Consider the following 17773-nt stretch of genomic DNA (forward strand, 5'->3'; position numbering starts at 1 on the left):
CCGGGGCCTGCTGTCCCCTCCAAGTTGGAGGTGCAGGACGATCCCTAGAAGGGCTTGCCCAGCTCTGTCTCTAGGTGCCACTTCCTGAACTCAGCGAGGACTCTTCCCTCCTGCACGCCTCCTGCCCTGCCTTCTTGTAGACCCTCAGTTGAAGTCCTTCTCTTGAACCAGCCCCTTCCAAAGGACACGCCGGTCCCAGTATCTTGTCAGGTGCAGCCCTCTCCGCATTCCTTGCAGCCCATAGCCAAAGGGATGTGGCTTTGCAGCCCATGTGGCTGCAGCCCCTTTGCAGCCAAGGGATGTGGCTTTGCAGATGATTCCTTGCAGCCCAGAGCAAAGGGAAGCCACTTCCAGACCCTGTGGCCAGCTCAGGTTTGGGGGACCCTCCCCCCAACCCATCTCTGGGGGCCAAGTCCCAGCAAGTGTGGAAGAGGGCACTGATTTATTCTCTGGTGTTGCCTGTCCTTAGATGGCTCTACCTAGGTAAGCCACTTACGGTGTGCCTCCGGGCAGGTGACAACCTCCCACAGCTTCCGCTTCCTCATTCGTGTGATGGAGCTCACAATAGCATTGACACAAGTATAGGAGTGTGTCAGGATTAAATAAGGCCGCGCATGCAGACTGCCCAGCTAACTCCCCGACATAAAGTTGGCATTTATTAAGTGACTTCCAACACTGTTTAATGGGTTGTGCTAGAAGAATCCACATTGCAGCTGAATAGGTCCCAGGCAAACAACCCCAGAGGAGGTGGTTTCCGGGCACCGGCCCCTGAAAGAGGAGGGGTGGCCACTTCAGAGAGCATATGGGGACCCTTCGTCATAAGACGCCTCCTAGTTCCCACGGAAATTCACCGTGGGGCTGTGTATGGGCTGCTGTGGTTGAGTTGGGTGCTGTGGTCTGGACCTCGTTTCGTAGTCCTTGGTCCCAGAGCCCTGAGATATCATTCCCACATTTCAACACCACAGAGGACATTTCAGAGACGCGAGTCCTGACTTCTCTCTGAATGGAAGTTGGGGAGGGCTCTTGGAATTGCACCCCGACCCAGGCTCCACGTAGGATGCCAGACAATTCTTTACTTTGGGGAGAAGCAGCTCAGTGGAATGGGAGAACGCATCCTTTGAAAGGAAATCAACTGAGGTTTTAATTCCATCTCTCGCGTTCATTAACGGCCTGCCTTCCAGCAAGTTTTTTTTTTCTCAGTTTCCCCACCTATAAAATGAGTACAGTTACATCTCCTTCATAGTATGGAGATTCAAGTCGATGTGTGTTAAACATCTGGCATATTCTAGACGTTATGGTTATTTTTGCTTTGGGAACAATAAGTCTCTGAGAAGAAAAAAAAATTCAAAATGACTTAAGAGGCAGCAATGTTCTTCCTTCATGAGATGTCCTGACCCTGGAAAACAAAGTCATAAATTCTGTACTCAAGACATTTTGTGCACCACGACATTTGCATTCTAGACGTGTGTGTGTGCATTCCAGGGGCCTTTAACATTCCAGATTCAAAATATTATCTTTTTAATGGACTGTCTTGTTGAGTTTGTTGGAATTAGCGACCCAAAGAAAATATTAAGTGGCCGGATTCTTGAATGGGGTCCATGGATCTGGCTACATCCTGGGGAATTGACAAGATTATTTACCAGTAAAGATGGAGGTAAGTCATTTTCTAAAACAGACTCCTCCAGCCTCGTGATCTGGAAGAGGGTGCATGCTGTGTGTCCTCTTTAGCACTGATTCAACAAATATTTACCTATTGCCTTCTATGCCCCAGATCCCCTTCTAGATCCTAGAGACGGAGAAGCTGGCAAGATAGAGAGGGGCTATCCTCTTTATTAACACTACAGTCAGGCGATGGGACTGACGGAGGTCTAAGGATGAGGTGCAAAGAGCAGACAACATGCACATAGTAAGCAGAGTAATTCAGAAAATGGCCCTGGGAAGGAGAAAGGGAAAAGGCTCGACATGTTTGAGGATAAAGAAGGAGGCCAAGAAAATTAAAACTAGAATTACCCTATGACCCAGCAATAGCACTACTAGGAATTTATCCAGGATATAGGAGTGCTGATTGGTAGGGGCACCTGTACCCCAATGTTTATAGCAGCGCTATCAACAATATCCAAATTATGGAAAGAGCCTAGATGTCCATCAACTGATGAATGGATAAAGAAGATGTGAGATATATATATATGCTGGAATACTACTCGGAGATGAAAAGGAATGAAATCTTGCCATTTGCAACAACATGGATGGAACTGGAGGGTATTATGCAAAGTGAAATAAGTCAGCGAAAGACAGCGTGTTTTCACTCATATGTGGAATTTGAGAAACTTAACAGAAGATCATAGGGGAAGGTAAGGAAAAGTAAGTTACAGAGAGGGAGACAAGCCATAAGAGACTCTTAAATACAGAGAACAAACTGCAGGTTGATGGGGGTGAGGGGTGGGGGGGGCAGGGAAAATAGGTGATGGGCATTGAGGAGGGCAACGAACACTGGGTGTTTGTTGGGATGAACACTGGGCATTGTACGTAAGTAATGAATTACAGGAGTCTACTCCTGAAGCCAAGACCACACTGTATATAGCTAACTTGACAATAAACTATTAAAAAAAAAAAAAAAGAAGGAAACCAGGGAGCTGGAGTCTATTGAGGAGAAGGAGGGTGGTTGGAGATGTGGGAGACAGGGTCTTGTAGTTCACATAGGCGTTCATATGCTGTGGTAGGCAAAGAGATAGTATTTTATCTGAGTGTGTTGGAAGGGCATTGGGGATTTTTTTAAATGTTTATTTGTTTACTTTAAGGGAGAGAGAGTGCACTCAAGCAGGGGAGGGCAGAGAGAGAGGGAGAGAGAATCCCAAGCATGCCCCACGCTGTCCGTGCAGAGTCCCATGTAGGGCTCGAACTCACGAACCGTGTGAGATCATGACCTGAGCCGAAGTCGGGAGTCAGAGACTCAACCAACTGAGCCACTCGGGTGCCCCTAGCTCACTAGAAACCAGGTGTGTTTCTTTTAATAGAATTGAAACCATGTTATCCAGTGGGATGATCAGTTGGTTAATCAGAAAAGTCCATTAAGACGGGAACTCATGAGAAACGAATCGGGTAGGTGTAGACCTTAAACATTTTATCGTCTCTGTGCACACAAACGTGCGAGCATCCGCCATTCCCTCTGTGCAGGGTCGGAGGCTTGAGTCGGAAAACGCTCCTTTTGAAAGTCTTACAAAACCACAAACATAACGCGTGGCCTATGATTTCCAGCTTTGGTTTCTTGAAAGGGGGGGTCTCCGCGTGATATTTAATTAATTTAATTAAGTTCTGTAATTACCACGACAAAGACAACTGGCACGCACAGGTTTGAGACAAACACAGTTGACTCTTGGGAAACACGTAACTTCCTGGGGAGGATGGACGCACCGGGCCAGGAAGACGCAGTCTTTTCTGAGCAGTAGTTGTTATGTTTTGTGCAGGGAATAAAATGTCCAGGTTACCGGGCGCCTGGCTGGCTCTGCCAGTAGAGCACGGGACTCTTGAGCTCAAGGTTGCGAGTTTGAGACCCATGCTGGGTGTAGAGTTTACTTTAAAAAAATATCAAATGTCTAGGGGAAGGCCCCAGATTCACTGAAAGCTTTGCCTGTAGCACAAGCAAAACAGCATATCTTTGCTGGGCTTTCTGGTCTATGGAAGTGTTGCAGGTATTTCTTGGGGGCTGAAGGTGGGATTGTATTATTTAAAGTAAATCGGGGAGCTCATTTTTAAAGGATTGCCTAGTGAAACTTTTGGTAAAACAAAAGCCATTTGTAAAGCCTGTCGTTGCCTCTCAGCAACTCGTAGGCAGAATAATAATTCATAGGCAGAATCCGAACCTTTGCATATTAGATTGGCCCAAAGAGAAGTGCGCTTACAGGCTTCTACTTGTAAGGTCGTTAACGACGTGTCAACCCCTCCAAAAAAAAAAAGCCTGGGAAACAGAAGGATTCCATTCCTCCTTGTTCCTGAATTTTCCGTCGGAGGAAGTTATTTAGAGATGCCGGCTAGAGATAAGAAAGGGAGTATATTTTACGGGGATGAGGTCAACAAACTTCCTCCTGCCGACAGAACAACAGGGGTTGAAATCTCTGGAACAACAGGCTCTCAGATCCGTTGATCAGATGGACTGGAGCAGGGAGCCTGTCCACAGCACAAGCCTCTTAGCCCATGGTCGGTACAAGAGCCACCTTTGCGATGCAGATCCGTGGCTTGTTCGTGGTAGGAAAGATCCTCCCTACTCGCTCTCTATAGCTTGAGGGGAGCCCAGCTCAGATCTTTCCCTCGGAGGACACCACCTCCTCGGTCATTATGCTCCTTGATCAGCCCCAAAGGGCCATGGATGATGACTCCCCTGCACCGGAAACAGAGCTCAAGTCAGGAGCTTGTGCGATGACTCATCTCTGAACTGTGGCTTTTGGCTGGCCAGACTGCAGGCCTGGAGTCCACACCAGCAGGACTGAAGATGTCAGGATGGCTGAATGGGAAGCCTGGGCAGCATGGGATAAACAGCACCAACCCTCTGCCCTTCCTGGACGAATGCAGCAACCCCGTGGTTTCTCAGTTCTGGTCTCCCCCCTCCCATACCATTTCAGGAATGCTTCTGGAAGAAACACAGCTTGCAGCTTGCTTGCTTAGAAGCCGCTGATGTCCCCCAACCCCTTGAAGGTGTGGCCCTCAATTCCTCTGGCCTCGGTTCTCACCCCTTTCACAGAACTGGAGCCTGCAGGACCTTAGTGAGTGAGTTTAGTGGTTCCCAGGCTTTTGGTTTTCCCGGACCAGGAAAAATCCCCATTTCGCTCTTCAGCATGAGGCGCTTCTCGGTACAATCGACGAGACCCAAAGCTCTGGGGACTCTGCTGCCTGCTGCAGACCCCAGTCTGCCCCCACTCCCTCTGTGCCCGACCCCCGTCCCTGTCTGTTCCCACAGAAGCCACCCCATGACTTCCCACGCTCTGAGTCTCTGCTCCAAAGGCCCTTCCCGGCCGAGCCCACTCGCTAAACCCCTACTCCCTGACTTTCCACAAACTCCTCTCCTGAGACAGTGGGTTTGCTTCTCTCTCCCTTCTTGTGAGGCTTTGTAAACACTTTCCTCATTTGATATCTATCTGTCATACCCACAACACCTCTGAAAAATGGTGGCTTTTATGCGTTTCCTCTTTAGCTGTGAGCACTGTACCACATGGCTGATCCCAGCCCCTGTTCAGGGCACCCCCCGCAGCAGGCATTCGGCAAATGTGACTCGAGGACAGTCTTGTGCTGACGTCCTGTGTTTTGCCATCATCCCCACTGAACTGTTTTCACACCCTGTGACTGAAACATAACGCTCGTAGTCATCCCCGGGACATGTGGCCCGTCAATTCCTCCCACACTCTGGCTGAACATAGCACCACGGACGTCAGCGACGGTACCTTTTCCTTGGACGGCAATTTGGAACTTTTGGAGGGATCTCCATCTTCTACAGTCTCTGAGCATCCAGAGGAAGGCTGAACAGAGATGACCAGACCCATTTTACAGATAGGAAGACCGAGGCTCAGAGGGTCAGCAGGGGAAGCGGGGTTTGAGCCCAGCTCACCGGGCTCGGGGCCGGGATCTCTCCTAGTCCCCATGCCCACATGTGACAGTGAAAAGATCCAGACCTGGCTTGAGGCTGGGACGAGTAACTCTCAGGTGAGGGGAAGTCTGTCCAGAGGGTTATAACCAAAGACAGCAAAGGACAGCTAAAAGTTTGGGGCGCCTGGGTGGCTCAGTCGGTTAAGCGGCCGACTTCGGCTCAGGTCATGATCTTGTGGTCCGTGAGTTCGAGCCCCACGTCGGGCTCTGTGCTGGCAGCTCGGAGCCTGGAGCCTGCTTCGGATTCTGTCTCCCTCCCTCTCTCTCTCTCTGCCCCTCCCCTGCTCACGCTCCGTCTCTGTCTCAAAAATAAATAAACATTAATAAATACATAAATAAATAAATAATAAAAATAAAGGAACGCCGGGCAGGACCACTTGCCTGCACAACCAAACCCCAGGTTTGGGTGTATGATTTCTCAGTGATCACACACAGAGCAGAGAAGCCCAATAAGTATGTGCGAACGGTCAGCGCGAACGGTCAGCCCATGGCACCATGGCCGCTCAGCTAACCAGCTCCTCCTTTTACCTTGTCAGTCCCTGGAGTGTTCTTCCGCGTCTCCCTCTGCTGATGCGGAATCCAAATCCTGTCTTCTCCCTCCAGAGAGTCCTGGGGCTCTCAGCCGGGGCCCAGAGTCCTCTGATCCTCAGTGCCCTCTTCCACGGCTCCCACTGTCTGACCTGCCTCCAGATGTCTGCCTTAAACTGCTCAAAATAACTCCAGCATCCTGATAACGATCGGCTCCGCTAAGGAAAAAACAAAGCAGAAGTCCTCAGCCACAACAGCCTCTCAAACTAAACAGAGCAGATGGGCTGGAAGACCAGGCCTTTTCCCAAAAGCAGTGCTCCGTGACCTGCTGGGGTTGCTGACAGTGGCAGGCTGGAGGTGACCCGCACCTGTTCCCAACAGCTGTCTTTCCCCAACCCCGAGCTCCAGGACGTCACCTTGGTGGTCTGAGGTTCTCTATGGCAGCATTGCTGACAGTATGGAAATCGGCAAAAGGCAATCGTTAAACCTTAGCCAGCACACCACTGGCACCAATCTTGAGAAGGTGAGGAAGGCGATGGAGCCCCTCCCAAGGAAGGCGATGGAGCCCCTCCCAAGGAAGGCGATGGAGCCCCTCCCAAGGAAGGCGGTGGAGTCCCTCCCAAGGAAGGCGATGGAGCCCCTCCCAAGGAAGCGTCGATATACAGCGTCACACCGTTTCACGTATAATTTCGGGGAGCTCACGGCCCCCCGGGACCCTACAATGGAACTCTTAGGTTAAAGGCCCCATGCGTAAGTGTTCAGGTGTTTCTCAAAGCTAGAGAGGAAAAGGGAATGAGTAGATGAGCCAGAGACTGAGCAAGAGATTTGAAATCTTTTTAATTAACTAATTAATTAATTTTGAAAGAGAGAGCATGAGCAGGGGAGGGACAGAGAGAGAGGGAGAGAGATAATCTTAAGCAGGCTCCGCACCATCAACACAGAGCCCGACTCATGAACTGTGAGGTTCAAGACCTGAGCCAAAACCAAGAGTCAGACGTTTAGCCGACTGAGCCACCCAGGCGCCCCGAGAGATTTGAAATATTTTATTGCCACACCTCACTTGATGTTTGGAAGCATGACCGTGTCACCATTTTACAGAGGAGGACACTGAGGCCCAGAAAGTTTATGCATTCTGTCCAAGACTTCACAGATCCTAGCTAATTGAGCTGGGATTTGAACTCTGCTCTCGACGCTATTGGGAACGAAGCTTTGCTTGGAAGAAATGAATAGCAGACAAGGCTGCTGTGGTAGGCAGAACCCTCAACATGGCCCCTCTACATGACCACGCCCTAGTCCCCACAACCTGTGACTCTGTTACCTTCCATGGCAAAGGGACTTGGCAGATGTGGTTAAGATTCCTGAGATGGGGGATTATTCGGGGTTATCCCAGTGGGCCCCATGTAAGGACATGAGTCCTACAGAGCGTGAGCGGGAGGGAGAGGACCATGTCAGAGCAGGCTGGCTCTGATGGTAGAGGAAGGAGGCCATCAGCAGTGGCCTCCAGAGCTCCGAGTGGCCTTCAGTTGACAGCGAGGCAGAAAATGGGAACTGTGTCCTCCACCTCAAGGGGCCCAGTTCTGTCACAGCCAGTGAGCAGGAGGCAGATTTCTCCCTCGGAGCCTCCAGGGGGAACAAAGCCAGCTGACGCCTTGATTTTACCCCAGTGAGACCCGTGCCGGAACTTTGAACTCTGGAAACGATGAGAGAGTATGTTTGTGTTGTTTTAAGCCACTGAGTTTGTGGTCATTTCTCAGGGAAGCCACGGAAAGTTCATCCGGTCACTTCCCTGAAGGACCTCTCAGAAACAGGCCACGTCCCTCCCACACTGTAGGGGAAGGGGCAGGCCCTGGTGTGGCAGCAGAAGGGAGAGGGCGTCGCCTACTAATGCCAAGCTACCCTGGTGCCTCTGCAGCCCACACAGGAGTGGGTAGCCCCTGGGGGTGTAACGAGGCCAGTGCTCAGCCGGCTTTGGGATCACAAACCCGGCGTAGGTCTGGCATCGCCACTTCCCAGTGTGGGGCCCTGGCAAGAAAATGGCCTCTCAGAACCTAAGTTTCTTCCAATGTAAACACTGCAAATTACTCCAAGAACATCTACTCTCAGGGCCCTCGAGATAACTGGGGGTGAAGGGAACCCATCAGCTACCAAGAGTGGCTACGGGAGAGGTGATTTTTATTGCCGTCAATTCTATCTTCCTGGCTTTTTTTTTTTCTTCGTGTTCCTTTTTCCCTCTGAGTCTTACAACATCACTGAGAAGCTAGGCCATTAGTACTTTTCAGTGACCCTCAGCCCCTGCACACAAGTAGATGGAGAACTGGATTTGGGGTCTGGGGGATTCAGCTCCGGATCCTGGTGCTCCCATGTCTGAGGCATGTGGTGGCATCCTGGGTCATCTCCTGGGAAATGTACGGATGATAACATTTATGTCCTTGGCGGGTCCCGAGTGTTGGATGGTCAGAAGCCCACTCTGGTACCTGGCACAACTTCGTGCTCAGGAAATGGCAACTGGAAACAGGCACTGAGTCGAGCTGGCTGTAAACAGGTGACCTCGGCCACCGCAGACTCTGGGCTTTTGTGTGCATTTGACCAAGTGCAGTACACAAATACTTCTGGGCATTGGACGAGGGACTTAGCCCTTTGGGTGCCAGGATGTATAAATATTCATGCCGCTACCCCCTTCCTGTCCCCCTGCTTGGGAATAAGATGAAAACCATCCCTAAGTGGGTGTGGGGTGCCTAACACTGTTCGCAGAGAGACACTACACTCTGTGGTTGAAGTTCCCCTCCTAACCGCGTGCCGTTAGCCCTGTTGGTCTCGCGGGGTCTCCCGTCTCTTCCGTGGCCCCTTCCAGTGTGGAGCCCAGTGCTGACACACAACAACCAAGATCATAACACTACCCGGCTCTCGTCAAAGCACTTGGAACTGGCTCGCACGTGGCTGGTTCGGTCTGGTGTTTCATGATAAGCAAACTAAAACCCAAGTTGAGTGACTCATCCAGGGTTACTCGGGCAGTAAGTGACAGAGCTGACTCAGCAGAGTGACTCAGCCCCATGTCGTTCCCTCCATGCCCTGCTGACAGCCATGTGTGCACTTGGTGATCGTGCTTATGGTCCCAGGAAGGATTCCAGCCCTTGAGACCCCTCGAGGTCCCCAGGCGAGGCTACGTACCTGGGCGTCGGGCCCAGCCCTGTCCCTGTTGGTCACCCTAGTTCTTGGCCTGTGCAAGGGAGGGACTACAGGGAAAGTACTTTGTTGGCCTGAAATGTTCCCTTTTATACCCTTGAACTTGAGGGTCCTGTTTCCCAGTCTCAGGAATAACCACCACGAATCCCTCTGATTCATGGCCAGAGCCATGCTGTCCATGAAACATCGTGCCTGCCCTCAGAGTGATTTAACCTCCACCCAAACCACCTGTATCTGGGAGCCAGCTAGCCCAAGCCCTTTCCCAGCACATGCGTCCAGTGGGCGTCTTCCTTTCATACCAGCACAGATGAGAACCACTGGTGACACTCTGTGCCCATGGCCAGAAACTCTGCTATTAGCTTGACAATGGTGATTACATACGAAGCAGAAGGGTGGATACCTTTCAAGTCCTTGCTACATGTGCCACCTTATTCCAATCTTTACAATGACCCCACAAAGCCGATATTTATGCACCTGCTCCAAAGCATGGAATCAGGGAGGCCATGTAACTTGCCAGAGGTCACCGGCTTGGAGTGGGGAGGACTTAGACCTGGGGGTGGTGCCACTGGGCTGCATGCCCCCCATTAGCTCATGCCCCTGGCAGTGCTCTTGAGCTGACTCCGCTCTTCAATTCACTGTGTGTCTCTGGGTAAGTCAGGAAACGTCTCTGGACTTCGTTTCCTTCATCTGTAGAATTAGAATTGGCTCTTGTGATAATCTGTGGCCGACTACAAGGTTAGAGAGTGCAGTCTCCACACAAGACCACGCTTACTTCTGACACCAAGTGCAAATTCAAGGGCCTCCCCAAACCACCCTCAGGCTTGATTATTCTCTAGAAAGACTCACAGACCTCACTGAAAACTGCTAGGCTCATTGTTACATCATACAGGGAAAGAAGTGAATTCAGACCAGACAAAGGAAGAGCCCAGGAGCGTTCCAATGCAGAGCCCCACAGTCCTGTCTTTGTGGAGTCAGGAAGGGTCACTCTCCTGATGTGTGACAATGCCCACAAGGTAGCACGAACCAGAGAGGCTCACCCAAACTTGGTGTTCAGAGGTTTTATTAGAGCCCAGTTACATAGGCATGATTGATAGATTGATTGATTGATTGACTGCCTATGGTTGATCTCAGGCTCCACTGATACCATGTGGCCTATATCCCCCACCCTAAGTCACATGGTCTTTTGGCATGACTTGTCCCCCCCCTAAGACTGTCAAGTGTGACCACGTTTATGGAAAATCCAGTGCAATTAGCCTCTGCACTAAACAGAGGTATGATCACAGGGCACAAAGGCCAGACTTCTCTTTGGGGAAAGTCAAGTTCTTTACTACACAGCTGTGAAGTCCCTTCTAGCTTTTTCACTGTGACACTCTCCCAGGGTTCACCCCCATGGCCCCGAGTACCCCTGAGCTGGTCTCCCCAAGGCCAGCCCCAGCCCAGTCCACTCAAACGTCTCATCTGGCCTCTAAATCCTTATTCTGTCCTGCATGCTGCTTATTAGATGTTCAATTCAGTCATAGTATATATTTATTGACCAGCCAGCAATGGTGTGTCAGGCACTGGTCTAGGCTATATGGATGAAAGTCATCCTTGAAAAGGTGTGCAAGTATAAGTCGTATGAACAAGGGCTAACACAAAGAAGGGACTCAAATTACAGACTATTTTTTAGTATTTATTTTTGAGAGAGAGAGCGACAGAGCATGAGTGGGGGAGGGGCAGGGAGAGAGGGAGACACAGAATCCGAAGCAGGCTCCACGCTCCGAACTGTCAGCACAGAGCCCGATGTGGGGCTCGAACCCACAAACCGTGAGATCATGACCTGAGCCGAAGTCGGCTGCTTAACCGACTGAGCCACCCAGGTGCCCCTATAGGCTATTTTGAACAAACGAATGTTCCATTGACATTGCAAATGTCATGGTTGGAAGTTTCCAGAGAGGTGATTGCTCAGCTTTGGGTCTACTTCAGCCAACAGATGTGGGCCGCCATTGGACTAAAGGCCAAACCAAATCTTAACTAAACAAACCAAGCACGGAATCCTACACGTAAACAGAAAAAAGTCTTCATTTGGGGAGGAATGTTGGTTTTCGGGTTGTTTGGCTTTTCCAGAAGTTTACGATTCCTTTAACTGTTGCTTCTTATTTCCATGTGTTTTCTCAGCCTGGAGTTGCTGGCAGATGTTCAGTATGCCTTCGGCCTTCCCTTGCACCCTACCTACGAGGGGCAGTTTACTCTGGAGGAGAAAAGCCTGTCACTGAAAATCATGCAATTCTTGTCCAACTTCATCCGATCCGGGTGAGTGGACGGCATGTGCCTGCTTCTGCCATCACGCCTCCCTCCCTCCCTTTGAACACTTTGCATTGGCGGACTCCCTCTACCCCACCCCCCAGCCTTTGTGGTCACCTGCCACTGGGCTCCCTGTCTCAATCCCCCTCTTCTAGCCAAAGCTACCTCTGTGTAGATTAACCTCGGTGAAGGGACGCTCCAGTCACACGCTCCCTTATTCAGCCGCGTGTGACGCCTCGAGATCAGGGTTCCCGGAGCTCAGTGCTATGGACGCTGGGGCAGGATAAGTCTTCGTGGTGAGGGTGTCCTGTGCATTGCTGGCTAGTCAGCACCTTCTCTGGTCTCCCACCGCAAGAGGACGGTAACCCCTCCCCCCAGGCATGAGAACAAAATATCTCAGTGCCAAATGTCTCCTGGAATACATAGTCACCCCAAGTTGAGAAGCACTGTCTTAGATTCTCAAATTCAGTTAAAATATTCAAGACCCTTCCTTATCGACCCTCGCATCCCCTCACCCCTCTGTTCTAGCCCAAGTACCATGCTCACTGTCCCCACTTCCAAAATTGCTTCCCCCCCCCCCACACACACCTTTATGTCCTGGCCAGACATGCTCTGGCCACCTAGCATAGTACTCAGGCCCCTGGGAAGGGAAAAGGGGAAAAAGTCAGGTTTCATCCGTAAACCACACACAGTCTGAAACCTAAAGCCCAACCGAATTAAAAGGGCAAAGTTGAACTTTGTATAGTTTGTTGTAGGAGTTGAGCAGAAAGACAATTCTTTTAATTCAGATTTAGAAAATGTATGGCTGGAGACGTGACAGTGGAGTGGGGCCTGGAAGAATCGCAGGATGTTCAGACACAGGATGCCAGCCCAAAGAAGGCACCTTCAGGTTGAAGGGATGAGAAATACCTTGTTTGGTGAATGTCAGGAGGTCAGACCTGGTGGCGGGTGTGGGAAGGTGCCTGAGTGTAAGAGGATATGACATCCCCTTCGTAGGGAAGGTGGCTCACGAGTGGCCGACAACTTTGCCTGGCTCGCCCTCCCCCACCCAGGCCTTGGACAAAGGGCCCCTAGAGATTGGTTGTGGTGTCCAGATACAAGGACGCCAGGATACAAGGGGACACGGTGGCCAAGTGAGCATTCAGAAAGACAGGAGGGTAACGTGAGGTCCTGAGTAATGTTGCTGGGTCATGAACTCGCGTCTTTCCTTTTCCAGAAATGGCCTGAGATGGGTGAGGTGAGTCAGGGGCCTTTCTGCCTTTAATCATTTGAAATGCGGCAGGAGAGCACAGCGCTAAGCATCAGATCGGGCAGATTCAAACTCTGCCTTGACACCTAAAGATGTGTGATCTGGTCCTTAGACACTGAGTGCAACTGGAAAGTGATCCCAAGTGACAAAAGGAATGACACGTTTCCCTCGTGGATGTTCCTTTCTTGTCATTTTCCCAGAAATCCCAACTACCCACATGAGTTCTCAAGGAAAGCCCCTGAATTTGCAACCCCCTGGCCTGACTTTGTCCCACGTGCCGGCGGGGAGACCTACAAGGAGTTCAGTGACCTGCTTCCCAATCGACAGGGCCTGAAAAGCGCTGACTGCTCCTTCTGGTCCAAGTACATCCAGTCTCTGAAGGCCACGGCAGGTGGGGAGGCTGGAGCGGGCAGGGGGCTGGGCAGAGGGCAGATGGGGGCTGGGCAGAGGGTGGAGGGGTTGTTAACCCCCTGCATTTACTGAGCTCGCTGGGTGGCAGACGTGGGTGGAGCTCACTGGGGCCAGTGAATCATAGGGTGCCATCGGCTCAGCATTTTTTCATGAAGAGCTCACAGTACTGGGGGTTCTTCTGTTCTGATGGGGGCAAGAGGGGAAAGTTAGAGAGAGAGAGAGAGAGACAGGGCGAGGACACCAGGGGCCTGGGTGTGGGATTTCTAGCCAGGGGAGAAGTGGGTATTACCACTTCTCTCTGCTAAAGAGAACTTCCTGTTGAGCAGGCATTAAGGAGAGAAAATGAATCATAACGAGGGCTCTGGGAATACAGAAATAAGTGCAATGCCTTTAAGAAGCTTCCGGGAGAGTGGGGGAGTGAGTGATGTAACCCAGCAAATGGCCCCTTGGCTTTCCCAGCACCACGATGGACGTCTGCACCCAAGCCAGTGGGAGCCTAGTGGAGGGAGGGTCTGGGAAGGCTTCCTGGGGAGGTGATGGTGGGGCTGAAGGTTTTTAGAATGGCAGGATTTCTTCATGTGGCAAGAGATGGGAGTGGAACATTCAGCAGGGAAGGGACCTTGCCCAACACGCTTTAGACGGCTAACACTGTATTAGCCTCCAAGGCCAAGTGGCTCTCTATTGAACCCAAGTCCCATTGTACCCTTAGCGTGACCGGTGGTGGTGAATCTGATGCCCGTCCCCTGGAAATGCTCTGCTGTTGAGCAATCATTGGGAAGGCCCGTCAGAGGCTGGGCTCTCTTAGGGCCAAGGGGGAAGACATGGGGGGAAGACCTGATTGGACTGGACCAACCTTGCCTCTCCTGTTTCAGACGAAGCCAAGCAGGGTCCATCAGCAGAGAGTGACGCGGAGGACCCGCCGACAGGAGAGCCAGGCTCCAAGAGCTACAGCAAGTAGCTGTAGCTGCTAAGACGCCCCTGCCCAGTCTGCCAACCCCACCTCAGGCTGTCACCAAGGGCATCTTATTCTCTAAAATAGCCACTAACTTTCAATAAAATGTCTACATGCAGTGACGCATGGGTGACTCGGATTTGTTTCTTTAAGACAATCCTTGGGGGACGACAAACCACATGATCTTCCTGAGGCTTGAATCCCAGACTACCGCTTCCTTCCAGCCAATATTTGTGGAACATTCTCTCTCCCCCAGGCCCCGTGCTGATTTGCCAGGGAGGCAGGGATCCTGCCCTCTGGATGGAGAAAAGGACAGGTAAACAGGTGTTGAGAGTAACACAAGAAAGGAGATTGCATCGAGGGTGGGCTCCAGAGTTATACAGTCCCACCCCCACGTTAGAATTCTCTTGTGAAGGTTCCAGAATGGAGACGGGAGACCAGCTGGGCCGGTGTAATATCCTAAGCAAGAGACAACGAGGTCTGAATTAAGGCCGTGAGGGTAGAAATGGGGGAAGACAGAGATCTGAGAACCCTTTTAGGAAGCAGAATTGATAGGACTTGACTGAATGTGAGCAGGGGTAGAGGAAAGGAGATGAATTATTACCCCAGTTATGGTTGCTTTGGGTTCCCAGATAAGCAACAGATTTTATCACTTAGCCCCCTAAAGGACACACTTATGAAGGCAAATCTGTTTAAATCTGTCTTCTCTCTCAATCACACACACACACACACACACACACACACACTCCAGAGAGACAGAGACAGGGAGACAAAGCAAGAGAGAGAGAGAATTAACCCAAAGTAAAAGCAAATGGAGCTGGTTAGCAGTCTCTGTCATTTATGTGGTACGTCCTGCGTTTACGTACATCCATCTCATTGGGGCATAGACCAGACTCACTATTGATTCATATGTTGGGACCATCACCCCCGTTTTGCAGATGTAGAAGGGGAGTCTCGGGAAGGGTTGTGGTGTGCCTAATTTCATACAGGGGAGAAGGTGGACAATCAGAGTTCAAGTCACGTCTTCCGGTTTCTCTATTTCCTTGCACTCTCTAGACTTCAGATACGTTTACAGTGACATTATGTATTAGGCAAAACCCTCCTGAAAGCACTGAGGACCTCAGGTAACCTCTAAGCTGCTTAGAGGATCGATCAGTTAGGGTAGTTCAGTGCCAGAACCGAACACCCAACGAAAGTGCCTTAACCAAAGGATACTGCGGGAGGGGGGTAGTCCTAGCATTGGTCAAGGTCCCAGACTCTTTCCAGCTCTCCTCTCTGCTGTCTTCAGCACATGGATGATGTCTCACTTCACTGCCGCAGTACGGCTGCCACAGTTCCAGACATCACATTTGCTCTTGACGGCATCCGTGCTGGAAGAAAGCAAGGCATGGTATAAAGGGCCTTCCCTTCAGGTGTCTTTTTCCTTTCTTGGAAAAGTTTCTTCCCCAGAAATTCCCAGCAAAATTCCCTTTACGTCCCCTTGGCCATCATGGAGTTGTGTCCCCACTTGTAGACCAATCACCGACAATAGGGAATGGGCTTACCATGACCTGATGAGACAAACACGACTTATTCCCTAGAGTAGGAGATACCACTGTGCCAACAAAGCTGGAGTGCAGTTGGCAGAGGTGAATGGCGAGATACTTACTGGGTAGAAGCCTGGGAGTTTCCTCAGCCACCAACACCTGAGTGGGGGCTTCGAAATAAGATAGACCTGGACATGGTCCCATGCTCTGCCAGGTGTTCACAGTAGCAGAATGACTTGGAATAACTCCTTTAGCCCAGTGGTTCCCAGCCTTGGCCATTGGCTAGAATCATCTGACCCCTTTTACGAAATCCCAATCCCAATACCACATCCCAGATCAGTTAGATCAGAACCCTGGAAGAGGCAGTGGGTGGGGGCAAGGCATCAGGGAATTCCAAGGCATGGTCAAGAATGGACTCTACTCTGGGGCGCCTGGGTGGCTCAGTCAGTTGAGCGTCGGACTGCGGCTCGGGTCATAATTTCACAGCTCGTGAGTTCGAGCCCCGCGTCGGGCTCTGTGCTGACAGCTCGAAGCCTGGAGCCTGCTTCTGCTTCTGTGTCTCCCTCTCTCTCCTCCCCTAACCCACTCGCATTCTGTCTCTGTCTCTCTCAAAAATAAATAAACATTCAAAAAAAATTAAAAAAAAAAAAGAATGAACCCTACTCTTAAAGTCAGCCCTCGACCCAAGGGCTTGGAATAAAAATAAAAAAAAAAAGAATGGGCCCTACTCTTCTCTGATCTTTATTTTCCTTACCTGTAGAATGGATTCCATGAAGTTTACTGGATGAGCAATGCTTAGCAAGGTGCATGCTGGAAGCACTTTTATTTCTGCCTATTACTCCCCATTTGTGGGAGGCAGAATAACGTCCCTCCCCAATTCGTAGACCCTGTGGAGGACTAAGGCTACACAACAAGAAGACATTAGGTGTCAGAGTTAGAGTTAAGATTGCCGATCAGCTGACCTTAAGATGGGGAAAGTGATTACCCAGGTGAGCCCAACGTGACAACAATGTACTAACAATTACCACAGGGGTCCTCGAAAGTAGGGGAGGGAGGCAAGAGATGGGAGGTGAGAGACAGCAGTGTGAGATGGCCTCAGCCCAACATTTCTGGAGTTGGAGGAAGGGATTGAGTGGCCCCTAGAAGCTGGAAAAAAGCAAAGGAATGGATTCTCCCCTACATCTATAAAGGAATGCAGCCTGCAGACAGCTTGATTTTAGCCCACTGAGCTTTGTGTCGGATTTCTGATCTACAGAACCGTGAGATAATAATTTTGTCATACATTCGTGATAATTTGTTCCAGCATCCATAGAAAACCGATATACTGTTATCCCTCACCAGAGGTGTATTTTATCCTGCCCCTGGACCAAACCTCAGGCATAGCTCACTGTTTTCCTGATAATAAAAAGTCCACTCCAGGCTACTAACAAAACCCCAAACCCTCCATCATTAGCCCGGAAAATAGGTCGTTCACTTTCTTTAACATGGTTGGAGGGGTGATGGTCTCATGTGGGTGGAACCAGATGGGGCCGCCCCCTTGGTCAGCCTTGCACGACGGTCTAGCACGGGATACTACCTACTATTTGCCCTCAGCCTTTGAAAACTGAGCTAGAAAACATCCCACCTTAACATCCTGTTACAATAATAATGTCTGCTTTGCGAATCTGCCCTGCAGATTGAGGGCGCTAATGTGTGTGAACGGAAAACAGTGAGGTGGTGTTCGTAAGTCCTTATAGTTAACAGTCCATTCAGTGCGCCCACTAAAGGCCAGTCCAGGAGAAAGCTATGGGTGGAAAATCTGAGGGTTCCAAAGGCCAGGCCATCTGGGTCCCTGCCCTGAAGCAGCTCACAGAGAAGAGTAGCTAAAAAGACAACGCACAACAGTCAGACTGAGCTGAAGGGGACCCGAGCCCACACCCCGATGAAGTGAGCCAGAGAGAGAAGATGTGCATCCCAGGCTCCCACGGCCAGCCCCTGTCAGTGCTGGTTTCAGAATGGCGGCCCCAG

General features: G+C 50.7%; 2 protein-coding genes across 2 annotated transcripts in view; one reads left to right on the plus strand and one right to left on the minus strand.

Moving 5' to 3' along the window:
* SLA (Src like adaptor) overlaps window positions 1–6271 on the minus strand; it is an 89991-nt gene extending 83720 nt beyond the window's left edge. The window contains exon 1 of the mRNA XM_019459805.2: window positions 6163–6271. The gene's annotated coding sequence lies outside the window, so the exon portion shown is untranslated. The remainder of the gene's footprint in view (window positions 1–6162) is intronic.
* Window positions 1–14362, plus strand: part of TG (thyroglobulin) — a 242962-nt gene extending 228600 nt beyond the window's left edge. The window contains exons 40-42 of the mRNA XM_019459811.2: window positions 11503–11637; window positions 13078–13268; window positions 14161–14362. Of these exons, the coding sequence (XP_019315356.2) occupies window positions 11503–11637; window positions 13078–13268; window positions 14161–14246 (412 nt within the window). The 3' untranslated portion in view covers window positions 14247–14362. The remainder of the gene's footprint in view (window positions 1–11502; window positions 11638–13077; window positions 13269–14160) is intronic.
* Window positions 14363–17773: the final 3411 nt, after the last annotated feature.

Source organism: Panthera pardus, unplaced genomic scaffold (genome assembly GCF_024362965.1).
Source record: "Panthera pardus isolate Hobbes unplaced genomic scaffold, ASM2436296v1 HiC_scaffold_7, whole genome shotgun sequence".
Taxonomy (NCBI): domain Eukaryota; kingdom Metazoa; phylum Chordata; class Mammalia; order Carnivora; family Felidae; genus Panthera; species Panthera pardus.